At 44.2% G+C, this 26,916-nt stretch overlaps 1 protein-coding gene across 2 annotated transcripts in view; it reads right to left on the bottom strand.

Moving 5' to 3' along the window:
* Positions 1 to 26,916, bottom strand: part of ERICH1 (glutamate rich 1) — a 70,045-nt gene that overhangs the window by 8,319 nt on the left and 34,810 nt on the right. Inside the window, exons 6-7 of one of the 2 annotated variants that reach the window (XM_083177379.1) lie at positions 20,984 to 21,328; positions 17,160 to 17,354 (exon numbers count right to left, since the gene is read on the bottom strand). In XM_083177379.1, coding sequence (XP_083033505.1) covers positions 17,160 to 17,354; positions 20,984 to 21,328 — 540 coding nt within the window. The remainder of the gene's footprint in view (positions 1 to 17,159; positions 17,355 to 20,983; positions 21,329 to 26,916) is intronic. The other variant, XM_083177380.1, reaches the window with a different exon arrangement.

The following is a 26,916-nucleotide window of genomic DNA, read 5'->3' as shown; positions in this document are numbered from 1 at the left end:
ACACCTCAATAGAGCCTGATGTTCTGGGTGGATAGGAACATGCAAGTATGCATCCTGGAAATCCATGGACGCCAAAAATTCTCCCTGGTCCAGGCTTAGCAGCACAGACCGTAGAGACTCCATTTTGAAATGGTCTACCCACAAATGGATATTCAATGACTTTAACCCCTTACCGCCGCAGCCTGTTTTTGCCTTCCTGACAGAGCCCTTTTTTCAAATCTGACATGTATCACTTTATGTGGGGATAACTTTTTATTGCTTTTACTTATCCCAGTGATTTTGAGATTGTTTTCTCGTGACACATTGTACTTTAAGTTAGTGGTAAATTTTGGTCGATACAGTCTGGTTTTTTTTGTGAAAAATACCAAAATGTCGTAAAAAAATTGAACATTTTGCAATTTGCAAAATGTTAAATTTTCTGCTTGTGAGACAAATAATCATACCACTCAAAATAGTTAATAACTAACAAAGACCATATGTGTACTTTATTTTACTATCATTATTTCAACCTCCTTTTAATTTTTTGGGACACTAGGGGGCAGCAGAGACAAAATTATACAGAACACAGAAAACGCTGCAATTGGCTGTTCACATTTGAACAGCCAATCGCAGCGATCGCCGATGGGGGGGGGCATCGCTGCTCCCCCTGGGCTACGAGGGAAGATGTCTGCCGTCAGGGACAGCAGCCATCGTCCCTCTGTCACCGCGTCTATAGACGCGGTGACAGTTTAAAGTCATGACGTACATTTATGCCATGCGTCGGGAAGTACATCCTGGCCATGACGTAAATGTACGTCAAATGTCGGGAAGGGGTTAAGTTAAGGATCAGCTGAAAGACCCGTCTGGTTTGGGCACCAAAAACAGAGTGGAATAAAAACCTTTTTTCCACTCCGCTCTGGGGACCGGGACTACCACACCCTTCTCTAAAAGAGAATGAGCCGCTCCCAAGAGAGCCGTACGGAGCCGAGCCTCCTTTGGTAGTGGTGTAGGAATGAACCTTCTCGTCGGAAAACCTTTGAAGTGAATCTTGTAACCCTGGGTTATAATTTCTAACACCCAAGAGTCCCGGTCTAACAGTGCCCATGCGTCTTTGAACAGTGACAGACGTCCCCCCACCTTGATCACTGCCGGGCAAAACCCCTGGCAGTCATGCGGAGGGTTTGTCCTCTCCTTTGGTTTCTTATGAAAGGAACCAAATTTTGACTTTAGGGCCTTGCCCCTGGAGGACTGAGACTATCCCCTAAAAGACTGTCCTCGAAAGGACGCACCTCCTCTAGGGGAGGGCCGAAAGGATGGCCTGAAAGCAGAAAACCTTGATGACTGCTTGGCTGCAGGGGTAGGCAGGAAAGTGCTTTTTTCCACCTGTGGCCTGCTTAAAAATCTCTTCCAGATCTGAACCAAATAACAGCTTTCTTTTAAAAGCTAATGCCTCTAAGCCTTCTTAGACTCGTTATCTGCCTCCCAAGCTATAAGCCAGAGCACTCCTGGCATTGACGGACACTGAGGAAACTCTGGCAGCCATTTTGAGAGCTTCCTGCTCAGCCTCAATCACATACTCTGCAGCAGCTTTAAGCTTCTTCCGCAAGTAACAACACACAAGGAACAGTATGTCAAATAGTGCACAGGTCATTGACCCACCAATCATGGCCTTAGAGACCCAGGCTGAAGCAATCAGAGGGCGGAGTGTGTAGCCCACCCTTTTAACCATTGCCTTGCTTGAAGGCTGTTCCCCCCTGCACTGGTAGCACAGTGGCTTTTGACAAGCCTGCCACAGAAGCATCTACCACTGGAACTTTTTCCCAGAAGTCTGCATGATCCTCAGGCATGGGATACAGGCTTAAACATCTTTTAGGCATCTAAAGCCTTTTATCAGGGGTTTTCCAATAAATCTTGTAAAGCCTCGTCTGCAGTGAGATATCAGTTTCTTTAAGCTGTCTCTTAAAAACAACCTTTGCAGGAGTTTATCCTTCACAGACAAATTCAATGCCTGTTTAACAGCAGTAATCAAATCCCCCACCCCTGAGGCTGAGGACTCTTCAGAATCATCATCACCCTGAACCCAGGGTATGTCTGTGTACTCTCCTTCCTCATCAGCAGCTAACAATGGCACTGAATAAGACCTTTTAGGGGTCCCCACAGAATAACCATAAAACTTGTCCAACAAGTAGTTAAACCTGCTGATTCCCTTAGCAGTATCCTGCATGACCTGTAATAAGTCAGGATCTGTCTGGGTCCGAGGCAAGGAGCTAGAGGACTGCTGAGAGAATGGCAATGGTCTAGGGGAAGTTACCAGCCATCACTCTGCCTGTCCAGTAATGCACCAAAGCATTTTCAGACCTGCCTAGGGACTTAGCCCACACAAGCTCCGATAGCACTACCCTCTGGGGTTCACTCCCCATGGGTTTCACAGCAGCGCAAGAAATACATAAGCCCCCCCTGTTATCTGCTCAGGGACAAATTTCAGTGTACAACCACTGCAAGCGCTCAATGCATTAAAGGCTCCCTCCCCCAAAACCACAGACTGTTGCTCAGACATGATATTCTCAATTAACACAGTCACAGCATTAAATGGACAGACATTATATACAGAACCAATATACTCAGTTCACTTAGCTTTCTGTAGTCTTCAGAATGGGGAAAGCGATGCCCAGGAAATCCAATCACTCTGTCAGGATCTGTAAGCCAGCTCAGCTCCGCTGCAAGCGTTCTAAATGGCGCCAAAACAGAGTGAGGGAAGGGACCAAGTCCCTGCTGCTGCGGGGTCCGTGACTTTTGGCGCCAACTACCCCCAGACAGCCGCTCCCATTGTAGGATCTCCTAGTTCCAGTATCTCCCCCTCAGCTGGGGACCACTCGGAACATGCCTGTAACACACTGCTGTCCTCTCATATAGGAGCTTAGTGTGTAAGCTCCGCAGAAAATGGCCGCCGCCATTACGGAGCGCCTGTCCCCCATGATCCCCACCTAGCGTGAAGCCGGTTTCAGAACGCTCCGGAGCCCAGGCAGCTTCTTAAAAGAAGCTGTAAGCGCTGCACAGGGAGGCCCGACAGCGTCTCCCCTGTGCACAGCGAGCTGACAGGACGCGCTTCTGTCAGCTCCTGCTGCGCTAGCAGTGTGAGGATTCACTAATGAGAATCCTCACACTGTGCCTACCTAGCTAGTGTAAAAGTTAATAAAATAATAAAAACCCTAACTAACTCTACTCCTTCGGCTGCTCCAGCAGCCCTTTAGAATAGCACCCACTCCAGTGGGCACCTAACACGAACTGAGGAGTCTGGGATGCAGTAGGGGAGGAGCCTACCCTCCAAAAGCTTTAGGATAGGTGCCTGGCTCCTGCGGACCCTCCTACATCCCAATGTGAAGCTGTGTCACCAGGACCATTGAAAGAGAAAGGTTGTTTTTGGCCAAATTAAATTGACTTATTGGGCTCAGTGTGTGTATGGCTGAAGACACATACAGTATGTAGGAATTCAATGAATGCAACAGACAAGGGGCCTAATTGAGGTTGAAAAATGGAAGTGTCTTCCTAGAGCCGGAACATAGACAATTTATTTTGGATAGTATTACTTTCATTCTTACCCACAATTACTTCACATATCACGGGGATTTTTATTTGCAGACTATGGGGACCAGGTTCGCGCCCAGTTATGCAAACCTATACGTGGGTGAGGTGGAGGAGACCCACGTGTGGGGGAGCAGCTGGGCGCAGAGCCTGGTCTTCTATGGCCGTTACATAGATGATTTAATTATAATTTGGGATGGGGATTTAAATTCTGCTAACTTATTTGTTGAATCACCTAATTCTAATTTTTATAATTTATCATTCACTCACTCTTATAGCCAAGTCTCTGTTGATTTCTTGGATATGACTCTCGAGGTTCAAAATAACTCCATTATCTCTTCAAATTATGTTAAATCGGTAAACACAAATTCCTATATACATTACAAAAGTGCCCATTTTAAACCCTGGAAGACAAATATTCCAAAGGGGCAATTTATGCGCCTTCGTCGCAATTGCACCAATAAAGAACAATTTTTAGAGCAGGCAAAAGTAATGTCTAAATCATTTCTGGAAAGGGAATATCCAGAAAATCTGATAAAAGAAGCTCTTTTGGAGGTAACAGAAATGGATCGCAATAAACTACTTATCCCTAAAAAAGAAAGAGAAATAACACTAGATGAAGTGACAAGAGAGAAAAATAAAGACGCTAGAGATTTTGCATATATCAGCAAATTTAACAACTGTGCTACAAAAATTAAAGATATAGTATGTAGAAACTACAGAGTTCTACACCAAGATAAGATATTATGTGGAATAATCCCTAAAAAACCAACTGTCATATATAAGAAAAATAGAACACTAAAAACTCTACTTGCCCCAAGTCACCTGAAAAAAGAAACTACGAAAAATGTCAGAGAAGACCATTTAGATTGGCTACCTATTAAACCTAAAGGTTGTCATAAATGTGGGAAAAACAAATGTCTAATGTGTGGACATATATCTGATAGCAGCCTTTTGTCGGGAATTTTTCTTTTGGACCCCCCATATACACCAAAGTCTTTTATTAATTGTAATTCTTCATATATCATTTATTTACTATATTGTAGCTGTAAACTTCCCTATATAGGTAGAACTACCAGGAATCTAAGAACAAGGTTCATGGAACATCGTCGAAATATACTGAAAGGTTTCCAAAAACATAGTGTGTCTAGACATTATTATACACACCATAAATCTGATCCCAAATGTCTGTCAATTATTGGCCTAGAATTTATAGCTCATACACCTCGTGGTGGTGACAGATATAATATACTATGTAAAAGGGAAATATATTGGACATTACGATTTAATTCATTACATCCTGATGGTCTGAACGAGACCATTGAATTTAATACAGCATTGTAAAAATATCATTATATATATATATCACTTGATCTCATATTGCTTCTGATGTTCCCCCTTTCTTCCTCTCTTCCCCCTTTTCCCTTCCCCCTCCCCTTTCCCCCTTCCCCCCCTCCCCCCCCCCTCTTTTTGATTGCGATTCTGATTATTTTTTTCTGGATTTTTCCGAGTAATCCATTTTTGTCATATAATGATATATAATAGATAAATAATGAATATGTTCTGTTTTTTGTATATCTAATATTTGAATTATGCTCATCCTATTTCTCCATTATATATATAAACAACCAAAAAATATTTGAATTATACTCATCCTATTTCTTCATTATATGTATAAACAACCAAAAAATATCGCTATAAAATGATTGCCAGTATGATGTAGCCATTTTCAAAATGACTTATACACAGCTTTGGGCCGATGGGTGGATCAGTTAGGTTTGCCTCCATGGCAACCAGCCCTGTGAGCGTCGTCATTACGACGCAGACAGCCTCAGATGGACGTAGCGTATGACCCGATACAGGCAGGTATTGGCCGCGTTGCACAGGCGCGCGGCGCCTGATGTGTGTCTGGTTAGGACGCATGCGCCCAGAGAGACTGTCGGAGCTGCGGGCACGTCCGTGCCACGTGACATCACGTGGCTGGACGTTGCCTAGCAGCACACAGGACGCTAGACGGAGGAGACGGACACGTATTCTGCTGTCTACGCCGATACCGGCAATCGGTGGGCGGTAGAGACGTTGGACACAATCACCCCTGACAGCATGATCCCCCCATCCACACCAATGCACGGTAAAATAACCAAGTATCTCTATAATGTAAAACCAATATATGCACTTTATTTCCGGGTCACGTGACCGGGACTGAAACGCTCACAGGATTAATTGCTGTTATAACAATTTCTCCTTTAGGAATAATGTAATTATCATTGTGCAGATTGCCTCCTACCCTGATAGAAAGTATTGTATTGTTTAAACAAACACGGTTCTCTTGTTAGTTTATTTTTATTCATGGTACTATCTCACATGTGAATCGGATAATCAATTAGCAAAACAGGTATTTATACCTAGGACAATCACCTAGGACAATCACATTTGCTCCTGAGGAAGCTGGAGGTTCCAGGGAAACGCGTTGAGCTTACAATTATTGCTGACTACATCCTGCTACAGAGGAGTGACCGGGTTCGTCTTTTCATCCCTTGAAATCCCCCACTACTACTTGGACAATCTGATTTATGGGTTACAGCATCATCCCTAATTTCCAAGCTAAGGAGGACTTTTCATTGGGACCCTTGAGCCTTTGAAAATATAAGGCAAACAAGAACCACAGTCGTCACATTCCGTCTGGATAACAGAAAAAGAACCAGAAAAGAAAGGATGGTAATATAATTGTCAGCATATCACCCTTCCCCTTATTTCGGGACGATTGGTATTAATACCTCTAAGCAATAAGATCTGCTAATTGATTCACACAACTACGAGATATTTTTAAAATAATATTTTTTATTTTCTATATTTGTATAAATGTATGTATACTTTTCATATGTTTTTTATATATAAAAAAATCTTAAGAGAACCGTGTTATCAATTATTAAAACAGCAAGCGCTGGCACACTTCCATTTTTCTTACACAGTAATTTTGGGTTCTTGACAAAGCCCGGTGCCAGCTGCTATTAATTGCGCAACACACACTACTTGTTCTATTTTCCTAATTGAGGTTGGCTCGCAAAAGCAAAATCACTCTCTAATGGACAAAAACCATGCTGCACTGCATGCGGGGCTGATGTCACATGTGCAGAGAGAGTTAGATTTGGGTGAGGTGTGTTCAAACTGAAATCTAAATTGCAGTGTAAAAAAAAAAAAAAAGCAGACAATATTTACCCTATACAGAAACAAAATAACTCACCCAAATGTAACTCTGCACATGTTACATCTGCCCCACCTGCAGTGGCACATGATTTTGTGCATTAAAGGAATTTGCTTTAGCAAACCAACCAGAATCACACCCAACAAATATGTGCACGTAAAGTTGCAAATAATCATTGGGATTGGTACGGTACTCTTTACCTAGCACGGCGCCCACGATTTTGATCGTGGGCATCGCAGGTAAAAAAATCGCGGGCATTGAATGCACTAAAAATCGGGTGCGATGCGACCGACGCGATGCCCGCGATTTCCCATAGGGAACAATGTTAAATGTCTCAATTGACCCGATTTTCCTGTTCAATGCCTCAATTGACCCAATTTTTCCATAGGAAACAATGTTAAATGGCCCACAGAGGCCAAATAGGCACCCTCAAGTGTGAAAGGGCCCCCACAATTGTTAACGCCACCCCACGATCAACGTCAACCCGAAGCGTGGCGAGCGCGAGCCCGCGAGGGGCGGCGGTACGCGTCCTACGACCTTTTCATACCCCCACTATCCACGTCGGCGTGGAGTTGAGAATAGAATAGTGTGGCGAGCGCAGCGAGCCACCGTGCCCGAAGCGTGGCGAGCGCAGCGAGGGGACGCGGATACCTTCACAGGTAAACGCGTCCCTTCACAGGTATCTGCGTCCCCTCGCCACGCTTCGGGCTCGGTGGCTCGCCACACTATTCTATTCTCAACTCCACGCCGACGTGGCTAGTGGGGGTATGAAAAGGTCGTAGGACGCGTACCGCCGCCCCTCGCGGGCTCGCTGCGCTCGCCACGCTTCAGGTTCACGTTAATCGTGGGGTGGCGTTAACAATTGTGGGGGCCATTTCACACTTCAAGGTGCCTATTTGGCCTCTGTGGGCCATTTAACATTGTTTCCTATGGAAAAATCGGATCAATTGAGGCATTGAACAGGAAAATCGGGTCAATTGAGACATTTAACATTGTTCCCTATGGGAAATCGCGGGCATCGCGTCGGTCGCACCCCCGATTTTTTAGTGCATTCAATGCCCGCGATGGGCGCCGTGCTAAGTAAAGAGTACCATTGGTACTTCACTAGTAATTGAATTCCTCCCATCAATAAAATCCTGTATAAATCATTAGCTCACAAGCTAATTTTATTTTTGTACAGACCGGAATACATATATTTCTAATTGTTAAAATAAAATGTAAATAATACTTTGGGTTTAGTGAAAAGTTTAGACATAAAAGCTGGGTGTGTTTTCTGATAACGATATAGTACATTTATAGTACTATCGCGGTGATTGGAGGGAAACACATCTCCCCATGTTACCCGATAACCGCACTGCAAGAGTATAATGGCCTTCTAGTAAAGGTAGTGTAAATAATTCTACAAAGGTCATTTCTGAGATTATGCACACAAGTGAATATAAGGTGGTTCTGAACCAAACAAACACATGGGGCGATGGGGACAGCACAGAGCGAGCTGGCTTAAGCAGAGATTGCTCTGCACACAAGAGATGCACAAGCGATGTGTGCTGAGTGGGGTTTTGCCTATTGTTTATAGGCAAAACCCGGCAATCTAGCAGGATACAGTGCATGCACTGTCTAGATCTGCAGGTGATAGCAAGGCGCAGGACCTTGCACTGCCGCTGCAATACACACGGATCAGTCTCGATTTCTAAGCAATCTTGTCAGATCGCTTAAAAATGGGGTTAAAAATCGCACCATGTGTATGCCCTTTACTAGATTATGAGAAACCAACATTATGTATCCTTAAAGTGTATGTCTAATACCAAAAATAGTTCATGTTCTCTTCTGGGAATAATCCAAATGTCCAATGCATATCAAGCGGTGCACATCTTGTACTTTTACACTGGTTCTCTGGCCCATTTATTTCTTGGCAGTGGTCTCTCTTGCTTTAATGTTTTAAAAGAACAGAAGGCTTAACTCCATGACAGCTTCAGCTACAGAACTTCAATGGGCATAAGGTGAGCAAAAGTTTTAAGGGTTTATAAGAAGATAAATCATTTCCCTTAAAAGGTGCTGACATGTAATATTAACCCCTTCCCGCCGCAGCCTGTTTTTGCCTTCCTGACAGAGCCCTTTTTTTCAAATCTGACATGTATCACTTAAGTGGGGATAACTTTTTTTTTGCTTTTACTTATCCCAGTGATTTTGAGATTGTTTTCTCGTGACACATTGTACTTCAAGTTAGTGGTAAATTTGGGTCGATACAGTCTGTGTTTTTTTGTGAAAAATACCAAAATGTCGTAAAAAAATGGAAAATTTAGCAATTTTCAAAATGTTAAATTTTCTGCTTGTGAGACAAATAATCATACCACTCAAAATAGTTAATAACTAACATAGACCATATGTATACTTTATGTTTCCATCATTATTTCAACCTCCTTTTAATTTTTTTGGACACTAGGAGGCTTAAAATATGAATAGCAAATTCTCAAATTTTCAAGAAAATTTCAAACACTGATTTTTTTAGGGACCAGTTCAGTTCTGATGTGACTTTGAGGGACTTGTATGTGAGACACCCCCATAAATGATGCCATTTCAAAAACTGCACCCCTCACAGTATTCAAAACAGCATTTTGGAAGTTTGTTAACCCTTTAGGTGTTTCACAGGAATTAAAACAAAGTGTAGGTGAAATTTCAAAATTTCATTTTTTTTGCAGATTTTCAATTTTAATACATTTTTCTAAGGAACACAGTAGATTTTACTAGAGAAATGTGACTAAAAATTGATTCCCTCAATTCTTTTGTTTTCATAAATATCCTATATGTGGCCCTAGTGTGCACGTTGACCAAACCAAAGGCTTCATAATAGAAGGAGCACCTACTTGATTTTGGAGCCTCCTTTTTATGAGATTATTTTTTAGGCACCATGTAGGTTTCTAGGCACCATAAGATGCTAAAAGTTAGAAACCCCCCCACAAGTGACCCCATTTTGCAAACTACACCCCTCAGGGAATTCATCTAGGGGTATAGTGTACATTTCAAACCCCCAGGGGTTTCACCAATTTTGATACAACTGGGCTGTGCAAATGAAAAATTACATTTTTTACACAAAAATGCAGTTCTGGCTCAAAATTTTTCATTTTCACAAGGAATGAAGGAGACAAAGCACCCCAAAATCTGTGCCCCAATTTCTCCCGAGTACGGCAATGCCTCATGTGTGACCAAAAAATGGCAGGACTCAGAAGGGAAGGAGTGATATTTGGATTTTGCAGCACAGATTCTGGTGGAATGTTGGTGGGTGCTATGTCGCATTAGCAAGACCCCCAAAGCACCAATACAGTGGAACCCCCCCACAAGTGACCCCATTTTGCAAACTACACCCCTCAGGGAATTCATCTAGGGGTATAGTGTACATTTCAAACCCCCAGGGGTTTCACCAATTTTGATACAACTGGGCTGTGCAAATGAAAAATTAAATTTTTTTACACAAAAATGCAGTTCTGGCTCAAAATTTTTCATTTTCATAAGGTATGAAGGAGAAAAAGCACCCCAAAATCTGTGCCCCAATTTCTCCCGAGTATGGCAATGCCTCATATGTGACCAAAAAATACCAGTTGGGTGCATGGCAGGACTCAGAAGGGAAGGAGTGATTTTTGGATTTTGCAGCTCAGATTCTGGTGGAATGAATGGTGGGTGCTATGTGGCATTAGCAAGACCCCCGAAGCACGGTGAAATGATGAACCTAATAATCCATAGATGTGTGGTATATTTTAAAACACTCCTTTATACATAGGCCGGGTTTGTCGGGGCAAGTTTCACAGTGGAAAATAGTATCCTTTCTTATTCCCTTTTATAGCAAACTTTGCACCTTTTTTGTGTCCTGCCCTTTTTTGCAGTGGAGGGGATTTCGTTAGGAAAATGCTGCCCTGGTACAATACGGGGGCCAGTACTAGAAGTACTGGGGCCCTCTGCCTGCTGGTTCCCAAATATTAGGCCCTTTATGACTTCCTCTTGAAAGTGCATAAATGTCCCCCTCTGGCTGGTAGAACGGAATAGCACGTAAGCGTTATACAGTGCCATCTGGATGATATACACGGCCAGCTTCTTGTACCAGATTTTTGTTTTCCGCAGGTCACTGTACGGCTTCAGTACCTGATCTGAAAGATCCACTCCGCCCATGTACTTATTGTAATCTAGGATACAATTAGGTTTTGAGGTGTGGGTACTGGTACCTCGTACAGGGACGGAGGTGGTACTGTCTCCATGAATTGTTGTCAGTATAAGGACATCCCTCTTGTCCTTATATTCGACCAACAACATATTTTCGGTGGATTGTGCCCTGCTTTCACCCCTTCTCAGTACTTGGGCAATGTGCGTTTTTGGGAGGCCTTTTTGGTTCTTGCGCACAGTACCGCAAGCTGCTGTACCTCTTGAACCAAGGGCCTTAAACAGGGGGATGCTAGTGTAAAAGTTATCCACATAGAGGTGATAACCTTTATCCAGGAAGGGGTGCACTAAATCCCAGACAATTTTTCCACTAACACCTACGAGGGAGGGGGGGCATTCTGGCGGTTCAATTCTTGAATCCTTCCCTTCATATACCCTAAACCTGTGGGTGTACCCTGAGGTGCTTTCACACAGTTTATACATTTTTATGCCATACCTTGCCCTCTTACTGGGAAGGTACTGGCAGAATTTAACCCTTCCTTTAAAATGTATAAGGGACTCGTCGATACAAATAAATTTTTCAGGGATGTACATCTCTGCAAATTTGGCACTGAAATGATCAATGACCGGCCTGACTTTGAATAGCCGGTCAAAGGTGGGTTCATCTCTGGGTGGGCACTGTGCATTATCGGTGTAATGTAAAAATTTAAGGATTGTCTCAAAACGAGTCCGAGCCATGGCCATACGGTAAAGTGGGGTGCTGTACAGAACATCTGTACTCCAATATTGCCTAATTTCTGGCTTTTTTACTATGCCCATATGTAACACCAGACCCCAAAACGTCATCATCTCTACTGCATCTACAGGGGTCAACCTAGCAAATGATGACGTGGGGTTTTGAGCAATAAACTGCTGGGCATATAAATTACTTTGGTCCACCATTAAATTTATAAAATCATCAGAGAAAAATAATTTGAAAAAGTCAATTTCTCTGAGACCTGTTGAATCAAATTGGATTCCTGGGATGGACAAAAACTCAGGAACCTGGGGCTCAAAATTGTCTGGTGGTGGGGTCCATACGGGATCAATCATTTGGGGGGGGGGGGGGGGTCTCAGCTGCTCTACGGGGGCGTCTTTGAGCGGGTCCCTCATCACTAGAGGAGGAAGATGAGGTTAAGACGAATCCTTCAAATTCCCCGCTTGCATCACTGGCTGTGTCAGAGTCAGAGGCAAGCATGGCATATGCCTCCTCCGCTGAATACATTCTTCTGGATGACTGGGATGACATTTGGGATGACATTTGGGATGACATTTTTATTTTTGTGTTTCTGTAAGTGTAATGTTTCAACACGTGTATAGTGTAGGGGGGGGTACAAACTTTATTTCAACACGGGGGGTATGTAGTGTGTAGTGTGTATGTAGTGCAGAAAAAAAAAATACTTTATACAGGAATTTGATCCCAATAAAAAAAAAAAAAAATTATATCAACCCTGTGCCAAAAATGCTGTTCAGTGATGTACGTCACTGATCAGCGCTCAGCGGCCACAGGACACCCACAAAAGCAACGTGGGTGTAAAAACAATTTAAAAAAAATAAACCACAGCACTCTCCAAAAAAAAACAATTTAAAAAAACTGCAGAAAAAAAATTATATCAACCCTGTGCCAAAAATGCTGTTCAGTGATGTACGTCACTGATCAGCGCTCAGCGGCCACAGGACACCCACAAAAGCAACGTGGGTGTAAAAACAAAACCCCACTGCACTCTCCAAAAAAAAAAAAAACTGCAGATCAGTGATGCAGTGATGCAACACTGATTAGCAGTGAGGGGCAGCAGGCACACAACTGTGGGTGCAACCTGACAGGGTATATATAAAAAAAAAAAACCTGCACCCCCAAAAAGTTGCGTATCAGTTAATTTATACTGATCAGCACAAAAGGGGGGGCAGCAGTCAGTTGCACAGGCAGCACAACCTTTGGTGCAACTGACAGGTATATATATAAAAAAAAAAAAACCCTGCACCCCCAAAAAGTTGCTGATCAGCACAGATATACTGATCAGCACAAAAGGGGGGGCAGCAGACACAAAATATAGCACTATCTGTCACTATCTGTCACTATCTGTCACTATCTGTCACTATCTGTCACTATCTGTCACTATCTGTCACTATCTGTCACTATCTGTCACTATCTGTCACTCTATGACACTGCAGCAGCAGCACACAGAAAGTCACAAGATCCAGGAAGCATCCAGCTGCTGGCAGCACGCTACCAGCGGTGATCAGGTAAGTATCAGGCAAGGATCAGGTCAGTATATCACGACAGATTGGCACGGTGACCGCTCTGCACGCAATTCCAGACCGGAATGGCGTCTGCAGCGCAGTGACCGTTAGTTTAAATCACGCGCCATGGCTGTGATTGGTCCAACGGACCAATCACAGCCTTGGGGTGAGGTGGGGTGAGGTGTGGTCATCACCGGTGACCCCCTCACGCCCCCTCACACCCGGCGGTGATTGATCCCTGTGTTACCGAGCGTCTGATTCGCCGGTAACACAGGAAAACGCTGCGATTGGCTGTTCACATATAACAGCCAATCGCAGCGATCGCCGACGGGGGGGCGGCATCGCCGCCCCCCCCCCCCCCCGGGCATGCTGGGACATGTCTGCTGTCAGGGACAGCAGACATCGTCCCTCTGTCACCGCGTCCCTAGACGCGGTGACAGTTTAAAGTCATGACGTATATATAAGTCATGTGTCGGGAAGTACATCCCGGCCATTACGTATATATACGTCAAATGTCGGGAAGGGGTTAATATTGGTGTGGCAGCCCTTTACGATTATACTTTATTAGGTACTTATGTAGAATCTCGGCTCCCATCGCATGCCATATGTTGTGGCATGAGATGGCATGAGATGCGATTTTTCCCGTTTGAGGCATTTTTGAAAAAATCGCATGCGATGCGATGGCATGCGATTTTGAACACAAATGAATCCAAATGCATTTAAATTAGTAGGAAACATGTTAAATGCACCCCAAATTCCATTTTTCATATTGTACCACCCCCACTATCAACACCAACCCGAAGCGTGGCGAGCGCAGCGGTACGCGTCCTCCGACCTTTTCATACCCCCACTATCCACGTCGGCGTGGAGTTGAGAATAGAAAGTGTGGCGAGTGCAGCGAGCCACCGAGCCCCGCTAGGGGACGCGGATACCTTCCCAGGTATCCGCGTCCCCTCGCAGGGCTCGCCACGCTTCGGGCTCGCTGCGCTCGCCACGCTTTCTATTCTCAACTCCATGCCGACGTGGATAGTGGGGGAATGAAAAGGTCGTAGGACGCGTACCGCCGCCGCTCGCCACGCTTTGGGTTGGCGTTGATAGTGGGGGTGGTACAGTGTGAAAAATGGCATTTGGGGAGCATTTAACATGTTTCCTACTAATTTAAATGCATTTCGATGCATTTGTGATCAAAATCGCATGCGATGCAATTTTTTACTATACAATGCCCATCGTGGGAGCCGTGATACTACACAAGTACCCTTTATTATATTATAGGAACATACTAAATAAAAAGGTCTGCAGATTGATTGCCCCTTTCCCCCCTTTGTGTTCTCTACAGAATGATGCTAATTGTACAATATAATGATATAAGTAAAATTGTCAACTTCCCTCCCAATGTCCTGAGGTACCTTGTATACAAAAGCTAATAAAATGAGATCTATCTATATAGACAGATTATATATATATATATATATATATATATATATATATATATATATATATATATATATATATATATATATATATATATATATATATATATATATATATATATATATATATATACACACAGGTTGAGTATCCCGTATCCGTGTATTCCTTATCCGAATTATTCCAAAACCCGTGGTTTTGGGAATCATTCAAATTTTTTTTTTTTTAACCCCCCTAACCCTCTTTTCATACTTACCAAGTCCCAGGGCGTCCACAGCAGGCCTCCGGCATCTTCTCCAGGGTCTCCAGCGGTCCCAGGAATGCATTACGCGAGTGTGTGCGCGCGCGCGCCGGTGACGTCACCGATGCGCACGCACACTCGCGCAATGAACCGCTGGAGACCCAGAGAAGATGCCAGAGGCCTGCTGTGGACGCCGAGGGACCACCGGACACCATCAGGGGACAGGTAAGTATGGCTAAAAAAAAATATTCCAAAAACCGAAAAATTCCCCTATACATTATATATTTGGCTACATCTGTCACTCAAAGTGTGACTGGAGCTCTAACGCTGGGTGGAGCCTCTGACTCACATGACTGACTCACATGAGAGAGAACCAGCCCAGTGAGCCCACAGTGCCAGACACCCTCTGCCTCTCCATGTTAAACAGCAAAGACACAGCTACTCACCAGGTGAGCGCCCCACACCGCCATACCTCCCAACATGACCCTCTGCAGGAGGGACAGAATGCTCTGTTTGTGGACTTCCATCTTAATTTATGATTGTCATCACCTGTTTTAAAACAGGGCAATTGATAAGAAAGGTGTTTAAGCACAGGTGATGGTAATCCATAAATTAAGAAGAAAGTCCAGAAACAGAGCAATGTGTCCCTCCTGGAGAGGGTCATGTTGGGAGGTATGCACCTCCCTCCCTCCCCCCCATTCACGGCAACCCCACGATTAAATGGCACATGCAAAACACTGACATGGCTATGGTTGACAATGAAAAAGGTTGACAAGATTTATTTTTCACTTTTTCAATGTTTTCATATTCATTCTCATGTGTCGACATGGACACCAATGAAGTGCCACACTTATGTCAACATTTACATGTGTTGACCTTTCTGTGTTGATTTTTTCTTGTAGCAATTTTTTTCCAGTGACAACTATGTGCTCATCAACCTACACATCAACCAATCCTTTGTATAATATATAACACCTGTTCTGTTTTACTGTAGGTGTTTTAAGTCAGATCTTTTACTGCTACTATTACTGTTTATGTAAATGCATTCTGAATGACAGCAACATCCTACCATCCTTCTACAAGAATATATAACCAACTAGGTGATTCATCGCGCCCCGTACCCCCCCTCCCCGCAATTCACAGACCCCCCGCGCACCCCCCCCTCCCGCGATTCGCAACCCCCCCCCTCGCGCAATTCACGCCCCCTCCCGCGATTCACGGACACCTGCGCATGTGAAGTAGAATATGTGACATCACATGTGAAGTAGAATACACATCTTTGTAAATTTCACCCTAAGGATCTATGTACTAAGCTTTGGAAAGAGAATAAGTGGAATGAAGAAAAACAAAAAAAACAGCAAGTCAACTCCCAACTGCCATTTTCAAACCCAGCCTGTAACACTACAGTTAAAAGCTGACTGGTTAGCAGTTTATCACTGTCCTTATATTATTCATAAGATTCTTCACATGTGGTGGAACTTAGTATTTTGGTATAATTTTTGCAGTTTAGATAGAAAAATGATTTCCAAAAAAATACATATCTCTCTTGGGTTTTGACACAGACTGGCAACAGTGATTTAGACATTGGCGCATTATGTCTTATAAGATAATACACATGAATGTCAGCACATGGTTACATTTATTTAATTAATCACGTCTTATTATATAGTCATAGTTTGTTAATTCATGTATATTACACAATCTTGGTTTTAGGTTTTTACATTTACTGTACATCTGTGGTCTATTGTCTTGTCATTTTGTCTGTTTGAGCACAGAGAGAGAGATATTGAGTTGCAGTGTCACTAAGGTTTGTTCAGAGACAGCGGGTCATTGTTATTTACTAGTATATAGTTTTTTTATCATTATTTCATGAACAAAAATATATACATGTCACACAACTTTATTTACACAGTATAGACACTTAATGGGTTGTGTTGACAACCGGCAATTTGACTATGACATCAGCAGCAGTCGTCCCGCTCGGTGAGCCGGAAGTACCTGCCTGTCTTTGCACAATCCTTTTTGACCACTGCAGTTTTTCAATATTCTGTTATGTAAGCTGTTTTGAGAAAAGCCAATAAAAGGCTGAAACGTCATAGTTAAGCACAGCTATGTGCAATTTGTCTTTTTTCAAGTCCCAAGTGCTGCGGTGGTCTGGTGTATACACACACATATATACACACACACACATACACACATTTATTTCCATGTCTTCTAAGGAATGTACTTCTGGCTTTAGCTGATAAGCAGAAAGCTATTCAGCGGTAGTACCGAATAAAACAGAAAACCACATACCGAGAGGCATAGAGGAATGTTCTTTGAAGCTGTGCAACGCATATTTTAATCTTTCAATATCCTGTAGGAGAAGTAGTCTCTTGAGATGATGCAAGTGCTGAAGGTCAGAGAGCGGAGCTGTGCCATCCTTGATCTGGGTCAGAATCTCCTCGATCAGCTCAGGTGTAAATGCAGACTCCGCGCATTTTGATCTGCCTGAAGAAGGTGCAGATAACATACTAATAAATGCTAAAGGAACCAGCTACATCCAAGCTTAGCATGAAAGAGCCTAGCATTATAGGATTAAACAAAGATACAAAACAAAGTAATCCCACTCATTCTACATAAACATCTGAATTTTGATTAAGAAATATATACAGCACTAGTGACCAACCCATCAAAAATAACGGAACAGCATAACAGCAATGTCAGCGCCAGCGGCTGAGAAACACTTAAATGTTCAATTAACTTACATCACATGTAGCTGGATGATAATCACACACACACACACACACATCTTTGGTGCACTAAAAGTCACTTTGTCTGCAGTGGCGAAGTTGAGTTTGAACGTAGTTACAATGGTTCTTTTCGTTCACACAATTAGTGAGATTTAACATACAAATCTTGTGCAAAAGTAAATCTTTGCAAACCTCCATCCAGTGGCTGATGGAACATTGCCAGATCTCTCTCAGCATGAATGGAACTGGGCGTCCACAAGGCAATAACACTGACGGTTCCGGTTTTGTAGGAGTGTTATGGGTGCATAGCTGGAGTTCTGTGCCATTCTGAGTCACACATACAGAGAAGGGAATCAGATGGATCTATACACCTAGCATGGGTCTGGTGAAAGTGCCTATACCAATGATGGCTCTTCCAGCTTGAAGCCACACAGATTCTCCCATTTGCTGTACAGATACACACAAATGGCTTTCAACTTTGCATTAAACTCACACTCAGACCCAATGAGGGGTTATTAAAATGTTTGATGTTCACTTTTTCACGCCTATTCTCCCTTTTATTCACAACTTTTTGTTGTGATATTAGTGTGATATTCAATTCTTCCCCGTCTTTTAAAAGTGGACAGTGTTTTGAACAGCTTTTAGTATTAAAAAGGGATTATTTTCATTGTGTTGTGGTCTCTTATAGTACATAGCAGTACATCTATTCTGGTCTTTTCTGATTATTTTTGCTATCTCTGCAGTTTTCTCCACAGTCAGACTACAGTGCATCATAACAGGGCATTTTTTTGTAGGTTTATGAATCCTACATTTAGGGGGTGATTCAGGTTAGCCCCGTAAGCAGCGTAAATTTGCCCGGGGTACTTAAGGCCCCAAGGCCTTCTACCATGTCATAGCAGAAGCGCCCAGCAAGACCAATGGTGTGCATTCCACCAGGCTGTTGCTGCGCTCCATCAACTCTCCCTGACACCTTTGCACATCTCTGTCCCCGCCGCATCTCTCCATCCCCTTGCACATCTGTCCCCCTGCCGTACCTCTCCATCACCCCTGCACCTGTCCATCTCCCATCTGCACTTTTTACTTCCCCCCTGTATTTCTCAGTCACCCCTGCCAGCCTAGCAAGTACAAATGTCTTCCCAGCGGTCCGGATTATGCGTGCCGTAGGCGTGGCATGTGCCGTGAGGGGGCATGGCCAAATTACACTAGGGGAGGGGCCACCTTACACAGCTCCTTTTTTCTGCACTGTACAGAAGGGAGCACTCTGTAGTGCAGCTAATGCCTTTACCAACATTGGTCCCTATCACCCCGAGTTTATCCCCCCCAAAACCAATCCTGTACTCAATGCACATCCCTCCCTATCCCATCGCTCCTCACAATCAGCCATTGACCCCTCCCCCAATGGCTGGGCTCCATGCCCTGAAAAGACCCCCCCCCCACACACATCTGCTGCATAATCCCGCAATAACTGGTCTCCTGCTCCACGCAGATGTCACATGTACTGCCGCTCTATCGTTGACAGTGACACATGCGGGCTTCCCTGGATGTTATCAACCAGGGAGCTCGTGGGTGTCAGTGTCACCGATGGAGCAGCAGCACACACGACTCTCCCTTCAGCATGCAGCAGTGTCCCGCACATGCACCTCCATGGAGTGGGACGCAGTGAAGGAGGCGGTAAGGATGGCCATGATAAGAAATCATCAATGGTTTATGGCCGATGTTGAATAGTTTTGCCATTGATGTGGGGAGAACCAGATGGTTTGCCACAGTCAAGCTTAAAATGAATAGTTTTGTTTTTAGTTTTTCCCCAAAGGGTAGGAACCCTCCCCAGAAATGTGACTGGCCCACAGGTCAGTCAAAGAAAATGGATGACCATCGATATGTAAAAACATTGATGGTCATTCATTGCATAGTAATACACTACTGATGGCCAGCTGCACTTTTGCCATTGAAGGCAACCATTGACAATATAAATGCAACGATGGCCATCCCTAGTAGGCGTCGAGTCTGGAAGTACAGACTGCGCATGTCTGCATAGTGTGTACTTGATTTGTGTATTGCTGCCGTTCTGCTCCTGCATGTGTGTGCAGGAGCCAATAATGAAGGAGGGTGCACCCGGGTGGGCAGGTCGTGGCAATAATTACAATATGCAGCAGCATTTTTAACTTAAAAAAAAAAAAGCGACTCGGACACGTGGTATGGTGTACCTGCAACACATTTCTTACAGGTACGCCATACCTCATTACTTGCAGCACTGGTCACCATGCTGTGCCAGCCATTGCTTTCTGCACAGCACGGCAGGTGGTTTTCTATCCTAGGGGTGGCAGACTGAAACCCAGAAGAGTTTGTGTCCCACTTTGCCGGATACTGTGCTCCAAATTGGGCAGGGGGGGGGGGGTGGTGGTAAAGATGGGGTGAAAATGCTCTGCGTGATATGAATAGCAGGGATATCATGAGCATGATATTTCAGCCCACCAACATCACAATTAGATGACCAAAGGAAAACAAACAAAACAAATGAATAGCGCATGCAGCCATCACAGAACTAACTACAGCTGATTAGACGTCTAAAGAAATAACATTTGAATAGCAAACCGGACCATTAAGGTCCCCATACATGCTGCAATAAGCATTGCATCACACAGTACAAAAAGTATGTGCTGCACATATTTTTTGTACTGCCTGTGGATTGCATCGCATGTAAAACGCATGTGTTGCGATGCGATCCACCCGATAATGCATCGAATTGCACGCTGCTTATCGCAGCATGTATGGGGACCTTAACAAAAGACGTCAAATGTGTGAATTTTGAAAGGTGGGAAAAAAATTATGCCCAAAAGTAAACCTTTGAATACCCCGAATATGCCTCCATTTTTGGACTGGCTAATACACCTTGGATTTAAACCAAAGGGACGGATTCTGGTTCACTCGCAAAAGCTAATTCTCTCTTTAATGGACAACTCCATGTACACTGCAGGGGGGCAGAGAGAGCTACATGTGGTTGTTATCACGGATGGTCATCGACTATCGATGTTCCCAAAACATTGTCCATTAGAGAGAGAATTTGCTTTTGTTTTGCTAGTGAACCAGAATTGGGCCCTAAGTATTGTATTCACTTGCTGGTCAGCAGACTGCAGCTGGAGCTCATCATCACAAACTATTGCAATAGGAATGGCTAAAACTAGAGTAGAACACGGGATAGTTCCCTCACAGCTGTGTAGCTGCCTGTAGCAGGTAACATGACATGAGAGGTCCAGGGATCACACCCATCCATCTACAACTATGGGGAGATATAGAAGAGGTTGCCTAAAAGTACATTACGTTTAAATGTGCCCTTAAATGCTGGCAATTGCTTAGAGATTTAAAAGGAAATAGAAATACAAAGCATACCCTCAGTGAAATAGATATCTTGAGTTGCCTGCAGGAAATCTAGCAAGTCCTCTGTTTTTCTCTGTTGTTCTTCCTCGGTCTGTTCATCACATGGCTCAACCTCATCAGTTTGCACTTGGCCTTCCCCAGCTTCAGCTTTTTTCCATAGCCCTGCAGCCTTCAGCCTTTCTTTCTGTCTCTTTCTCTGCAATTTCCTCCTTTTGTTTTTATTAATAGGCCCACATTCAAAGGATTGGGGCTGATGCGTCGCTTGCGGCAAACTGTTGACAGCATCAGTGGCAGACTGCATCATAACGGCCACTTTCCTTTTACGTCTGCGTCTTCTACGCTTCTCCACTGGGCACGCTGAGGAACACAGAAGTAGACATTACACGTCTCCTCCTGAATGGACTTTGGAGAACTGTTTCTATATTCTGAAAGCAGTCAGCCTGGCACTGGCACGCTAATGGGTTTATTGGAAAACGAGAGACTTTGTGAGTGAAACATGTATTCCACCTATGGAAGAATGGATCTCTTTAAAAGTGCTCTGTTCATATGCATTGGCAGGCTGCTTGTACACTGGAATGGATTTCAGGTTCAATTTCTGGTAATTTCCCCAAGTATTTCAACATAAACCTAATTCATGCAACTAAAGCCTCAGACACACACTAAAACATCGGATTATACTCACCGATAATTCCTTTTCTTCTTAGAGACCATGGCAGCCTTAACATTGGGATTCCATCCCTCCTCCTCGTAATTAGACAGGTTACTTTTTTCCCAGGGACCTCCCCTTCCTGTATAAATCCCTGCTCCTCCCAGACCCTGGTGTCTTTTCGAGTGTCTCCTTCCATTCCTGGGAAAAAAGAACACAAAAGGGAGGGCAAACCATGGCTGCCATGGTCTCTAAGAAGAAAAGGAATTATCGGTGAGTATAATCCGATGTTTTCTTCTACGATCCCATGGCAGCCTTAACATTGGGAAATACCAAAGCAAATAAGAAAGGGAGGGACACGAAAGCATGTTCTATAATATTTTACTTTTTAAACACACTCTGCAAAACTTGACTCCCAAATTGAGTTCTTGAAACATCTAGCTCATAATGCCTTGAAAAGGTATGGACTGAGGACCAAGTAGCGGCGTCGCACAGATCCTTGACTGATGCATTCGCCTTCAGAGCCCAGGAAGTCGCCGTAGCCCTCGTGGAGTGTGCCGAAATGATCGCCGGAACTTCTCTTCCTTCCAATTTATATGCAAATGAGATAACTTCTCTCAACCATCTAGCGATGGTCTGCTTGGTAGGTGTGAGCCCCTTTCTGGCTCCTTCCGGGATGATGAACAGGCTTCTTGATTGCCTAACGTCCTCCATTCTTTGTAGGTAAATGGTAATACATCTTACCACATCTAGTCTGTGTAACAATTCTTCTTCTTCACTCTGTGGGTCAGGATAGAATGAAGGTAGCGAGATCTCCTGATTGAGGTGAAATTCAGAAACCACTTTTGGAACGAAATGTGGATTTGTCTTTAAAACAATTCTTCCTGGAAGTATCTTTAAATATGGTTCTTCAGCCCAAAGGGCTTGTAGTTCACTGACTCTTCTTGCCGATGTTATGGCAACTAAGAATACTGTTTTCCATGTTAAATGTCTCAACGAAGTCTCGGACAAGGGTTCAAATGGAGGTCTCATTAAGGTCGTCAACACCAAATTCAGATCCCATGATGCTACTAGCGCTCTAATTGGAGGTCTCATCCTCTTAATTGCGTTACAGAATCTTATAATCAATTGTTCTTCTGCCAGCCTTCTCTCCACCAGGACGCTCAAGGCTGAGATCTGCACCTTTAATGTAGAGTTGGCCAGACCCTCGGAGAACCCTCTACACAGGAACTGTAGAATCTCTGCTGTGGATGTCTCTTGTATTGGTAATGTTACCCCTCTCCAGTTGATAAAGGTACGCCATACCCTATAGTAGATATTCGAAGAAACTTTCTTCCTTGCTTGTAGCAGGATCGCCACCACTTGGTCTGACAGACCTTTCTGCTTCAAGGAGTTCCTTTCAATCTCCAAGCCGTCAAAGCTAGAGTAGCTGGATCTGGGTGAAGCACTTGATCCTGTCTTAACAAATCTGGTCTCAGTGGGAGGGTCCATGGACCCAGAATCGCCAATCTCTGTACTGTTGAGAACCAGGATCTCCGAGGCCAGAAAGGAAGGATTATTATCACCTCTACCTGATCTTCCATTATTTTCTTTAACACCTTGTGAATCAATGGAAATGGTGGGAACACATACCCTAGTCGGAACGTCCACTGGACTGACAAGGCATCCGCTGCTGATGTTTGGGGTAGCCAAAATCTGGAGAAGAATTTCTCTACCTTTTTGTTCAAATGTGTCGCCATGAGGTCCACTTCTGGAACTCCAAACCGGCTGGTTAGTTCCCTGAAGGTCTCCCCATTCAACTCCCACTCGCCTGGGAGGATCTGTTTTCGACTGAGAAAGTCTGCTAGCACATTCTGTTTCCCGGGCATGAATAAGGCTGATAGTGAATTCAGATTCTCCTCTGCCCATGACACTATCTTCGCAACTACATTCATTAGGGACTTGCTCCTCGTGCCCCCCTGATGATTTATGTAGGCCACGACTGAGGTATTGTCGGAGAAGATTCTTAAATCTGACTTCCTGATTCTTGGAGAAAAGAACTCGATTGCTCTCCATACCGCCTCGGCCTCTCGCCAATTGGATGAATTCCGACTTTCTCCTTTTGTCCATAGCCCTTGTACCGTCTCTCCTTCGGAATGGGCTCCCCAGCCTAACTGGCTCGCGTCGGTTGTAATGACTATAAATTTGGGCATCTTCAACGATGTCACCTTGTCCCTCAGGGTTGGCTTGCTCCACCATGACAGAGATTTCTTTGCTTTGTCCGGAATTGACACCTTCTCTGCCTTTGTCCATCTTCTCTTTAGGTATGGCAACACTGCCCACTGTAATTCTCTCATGTTCCATTGAGCCCATGGAACTATCCCGATCGTGGATGACATCATTCCCAAAAGCCTTACCCAATCTCTGAGAACTACAACTCTTCTTCCTGCCAAGGCGACCGCTAGTTCTCTTATCTTCAAACATCTTTCCTCTGACAGGGAAATGGTGAACTTCACGGAATCTATCATCACTCCCAGAAACTTTATTCTTTGTGTTGGCTCCAGCTGGCTCTTTCCTTCGTTCACCAGCCATCCGTGCGACTGCAAGTGCTCCTTTACTATCTTGAGCTGTTTCATTAGAATTTGCTTGGAGGGAGCAGCTATCAAAATATCGTCCAAATAAGGCCATAACAGAATCCCCCTCTTCCTGAGATTCGCTATCACTGTTATTAGCACCTTGGTGAATACCCTCGGGGATGAGGCTAACCCGAAGGGGAGGCACGTGAACTGATAGTGTTTTCCCTTGATTGAAAACCTGAGAAATTTTCTGTGACTGTTGTGGATCGGAACATGATAGTAGGCGTCCTTTAAGTCTAGAGACACCATGAAGTCTCCTCTTCTTACTCCTGCTGTGATCGTCTTCATAGTCTCCATCTGGAATTTCCTTACTTCCAGGTATTGATTCAGACGCCTTAGGTCTATTATCGTTCTGAAACCTCCTGTATTCTTCCTGACTAGGAAAAGATTGGAGTAAAACCCCTCCATCCTCTGTTCTGATGGAACCGGCTCTATTGCTCTTATTAGTAGCAGATTGACTATGATCTTCTTCAATTCTGTCTCTTCCAACTTTGATCTCGGATTTCTTGATTCCATAAAATAATTCTTGATTGGTATCTGAGCAAACTCCAGCTGATAACCTTCGGACACTATGTTCTGAACCCAAATGTCCTGAACTGAATTCCCCCAAATGTTGGTAAATAGTAACAGCCGGGCTCCTACCGGGGGAAACTGCTGACTGTCATTGCCTGCCACCTCTTCGGAAGTTTCGACGAAAGGACTGGCGAGAAGAGGCGAAAGCCCCTCTCTGACTGTATGGCCTACCTGGCCTATAAGACTTGGCTTCTCTGAACGCTTGTCTGGAGCCTGAAGGATATTGGAAACGAGTCTTCCTATCTTGAGGTAATTTCAAGGATTTACCTCCCGTAAGCCTATGAATTAGTGCATCCAGTTTGGTCCCAAATAGGAATGCTCCTTCAAAAGGTAACGATACTAGACGGTTCTTTGAATTGGAGTCAGCAGCCCAGGGCCTTAGCCATAGAGCTCTTCTTGTGGCTACTCCAGCTGACATAGCCCTGGCTGCAAATGTTGTCACATCCAATGAGGCTTCGCATAAGAACTCCACCGATTTTTGGATCACCTCTAAATTCTTTAATAAATATTGTCTGGAGATTTTCTCCTCAATGTCATTATGAAGAGTGGTACACCATACCCTAAGGGCCCTGGCTACTGATGCCATGGATACACCCGCCTTCAAAGATACAGCCGTGGAGAAGTGTAGCTTTCTTAATGAGTTCTCCATTCTTCGATCCATTGGATCCTTGAAGGAGGCTCCGTCCTCCAACGGTAAGGTAGTGCGAGATGTAACCTCCGCCACAGCTGCATCAATTCTTGGTAATCCGCACCATTTAACAAAATCATCATCCTTAATGGGATACATCCGGTCGACTCGGAACAACTTGCCCTGTTTTTTCTCCACATTCGTCCATTCTTTATTAATGACCTCTTTGATTACACGGTGTACCGGAAAGGATCTTGTCTTTTTCGACCTATCCTCAAATAATACATCCGCCCCCTCCACGGGAGTTACCGGATCCTCATAATTCATGGTTTTATATATATTTTTCAGAATAATCTCAACTGTCTCAAAATTGAATATTCTAGTGTCCTCCTTGATTTCACCAGGCTCATCATCGGCAACCTGTGCCCCGTCCTGCTCATCAGAAGTATTGGGATCCTCATATGGCAGACCTGCTTGATCTCTGGACCTTTTAGAGCCCTGATCCTCCCTATACTCTGTTTTAGAAACGAAAGAGTCTCTCATCCAGTCCATCAAATCCTTAAGCATCTTAGTATGACTATCACTACTTGCTCCTGAGTCCTGTTTAGGTCGTACTTCACACTGTCCACATAGTGTTTTGCCTTGTACAAATTCAAACTTTCTGTCACAGTTCATGCAGCATGTTTCTCTATGCTTTTTCTTAATTGTTTTCTTCCTAGCTCCAGTCTGTACCTCAATATCCGGCACACTATGGAGAAAGAAAGCCTGTCACTATGCTATAACAAAAAAAAAACCCTATTCCTATTAGCATAAAAAAATAACAAGGCTCACCTCACAGGGGCACTCTCTTCTCTAGTGGGGGAAGGCAGATTCTGCTGTTCCATACTGTCAAAGGACCTGAATGAACATATTCCCATGAGAGATATCCTCTAAGCATATGAGGTATCTGAGTAGTAAGGAAATGTCCTACCTTAAACCGGCTAAAACAAGTCACTGCCACTGGCCTCTCAGAAAACGCTGTCCACCGCTTGCTCAGAGATCCCTCTGCTTTCATACAAGCTGCCATAGTGCCGCCCGTCCAGCGGCTTTTAACTGTGCAGAGCGCGCCGTGCGTGCTGTTGCCGGAAATGGCGTCCCGCAATGCATTGTGGACGCTGTAGTCCTGCCGCGGCGGAAGCGCGTCACCGCCACTCTGAAAGCCTGGCGTTGGCGGAAGTCGCCTCCGGCGCTCTGAATCCTGGTGCTTGTAGTCGCACACGCTGCCTGGACGCCGCCGCTCTCAGTAGCAGTATCATGCTGGATTTCCGCAGCGGTTTAAGGTGATATACATATATGCTTTTTAAGGAGACTTACCCATCCGCTCCTGACCTTTTTACATGGACAGTACTCTTAGAGCCACGCTTCCATGTTGCTCTTCCCCATAGTGACCCCCTGTATCTATGAAGTGAGCCCAAAATAAAGTAACCACTCCTGCCTCTAACTA

This window comes from Crinia signifera, chromosome 3, assembly GCF_055691185.1.
Source record: "Crinia signifera chromosome 3, ASM5569118v1, whole genome shotgun sequence".
In the NCBI taxonomy this organism is placed as follows: Eukaryota; Metazoa; Chordata; class Amphibia; order Anura; family Myobatrachidae; genus Crinia; species Crinia signifera.
This window is presented reverse-complemented; position numbering and strand designations above follow the sequence as displayed.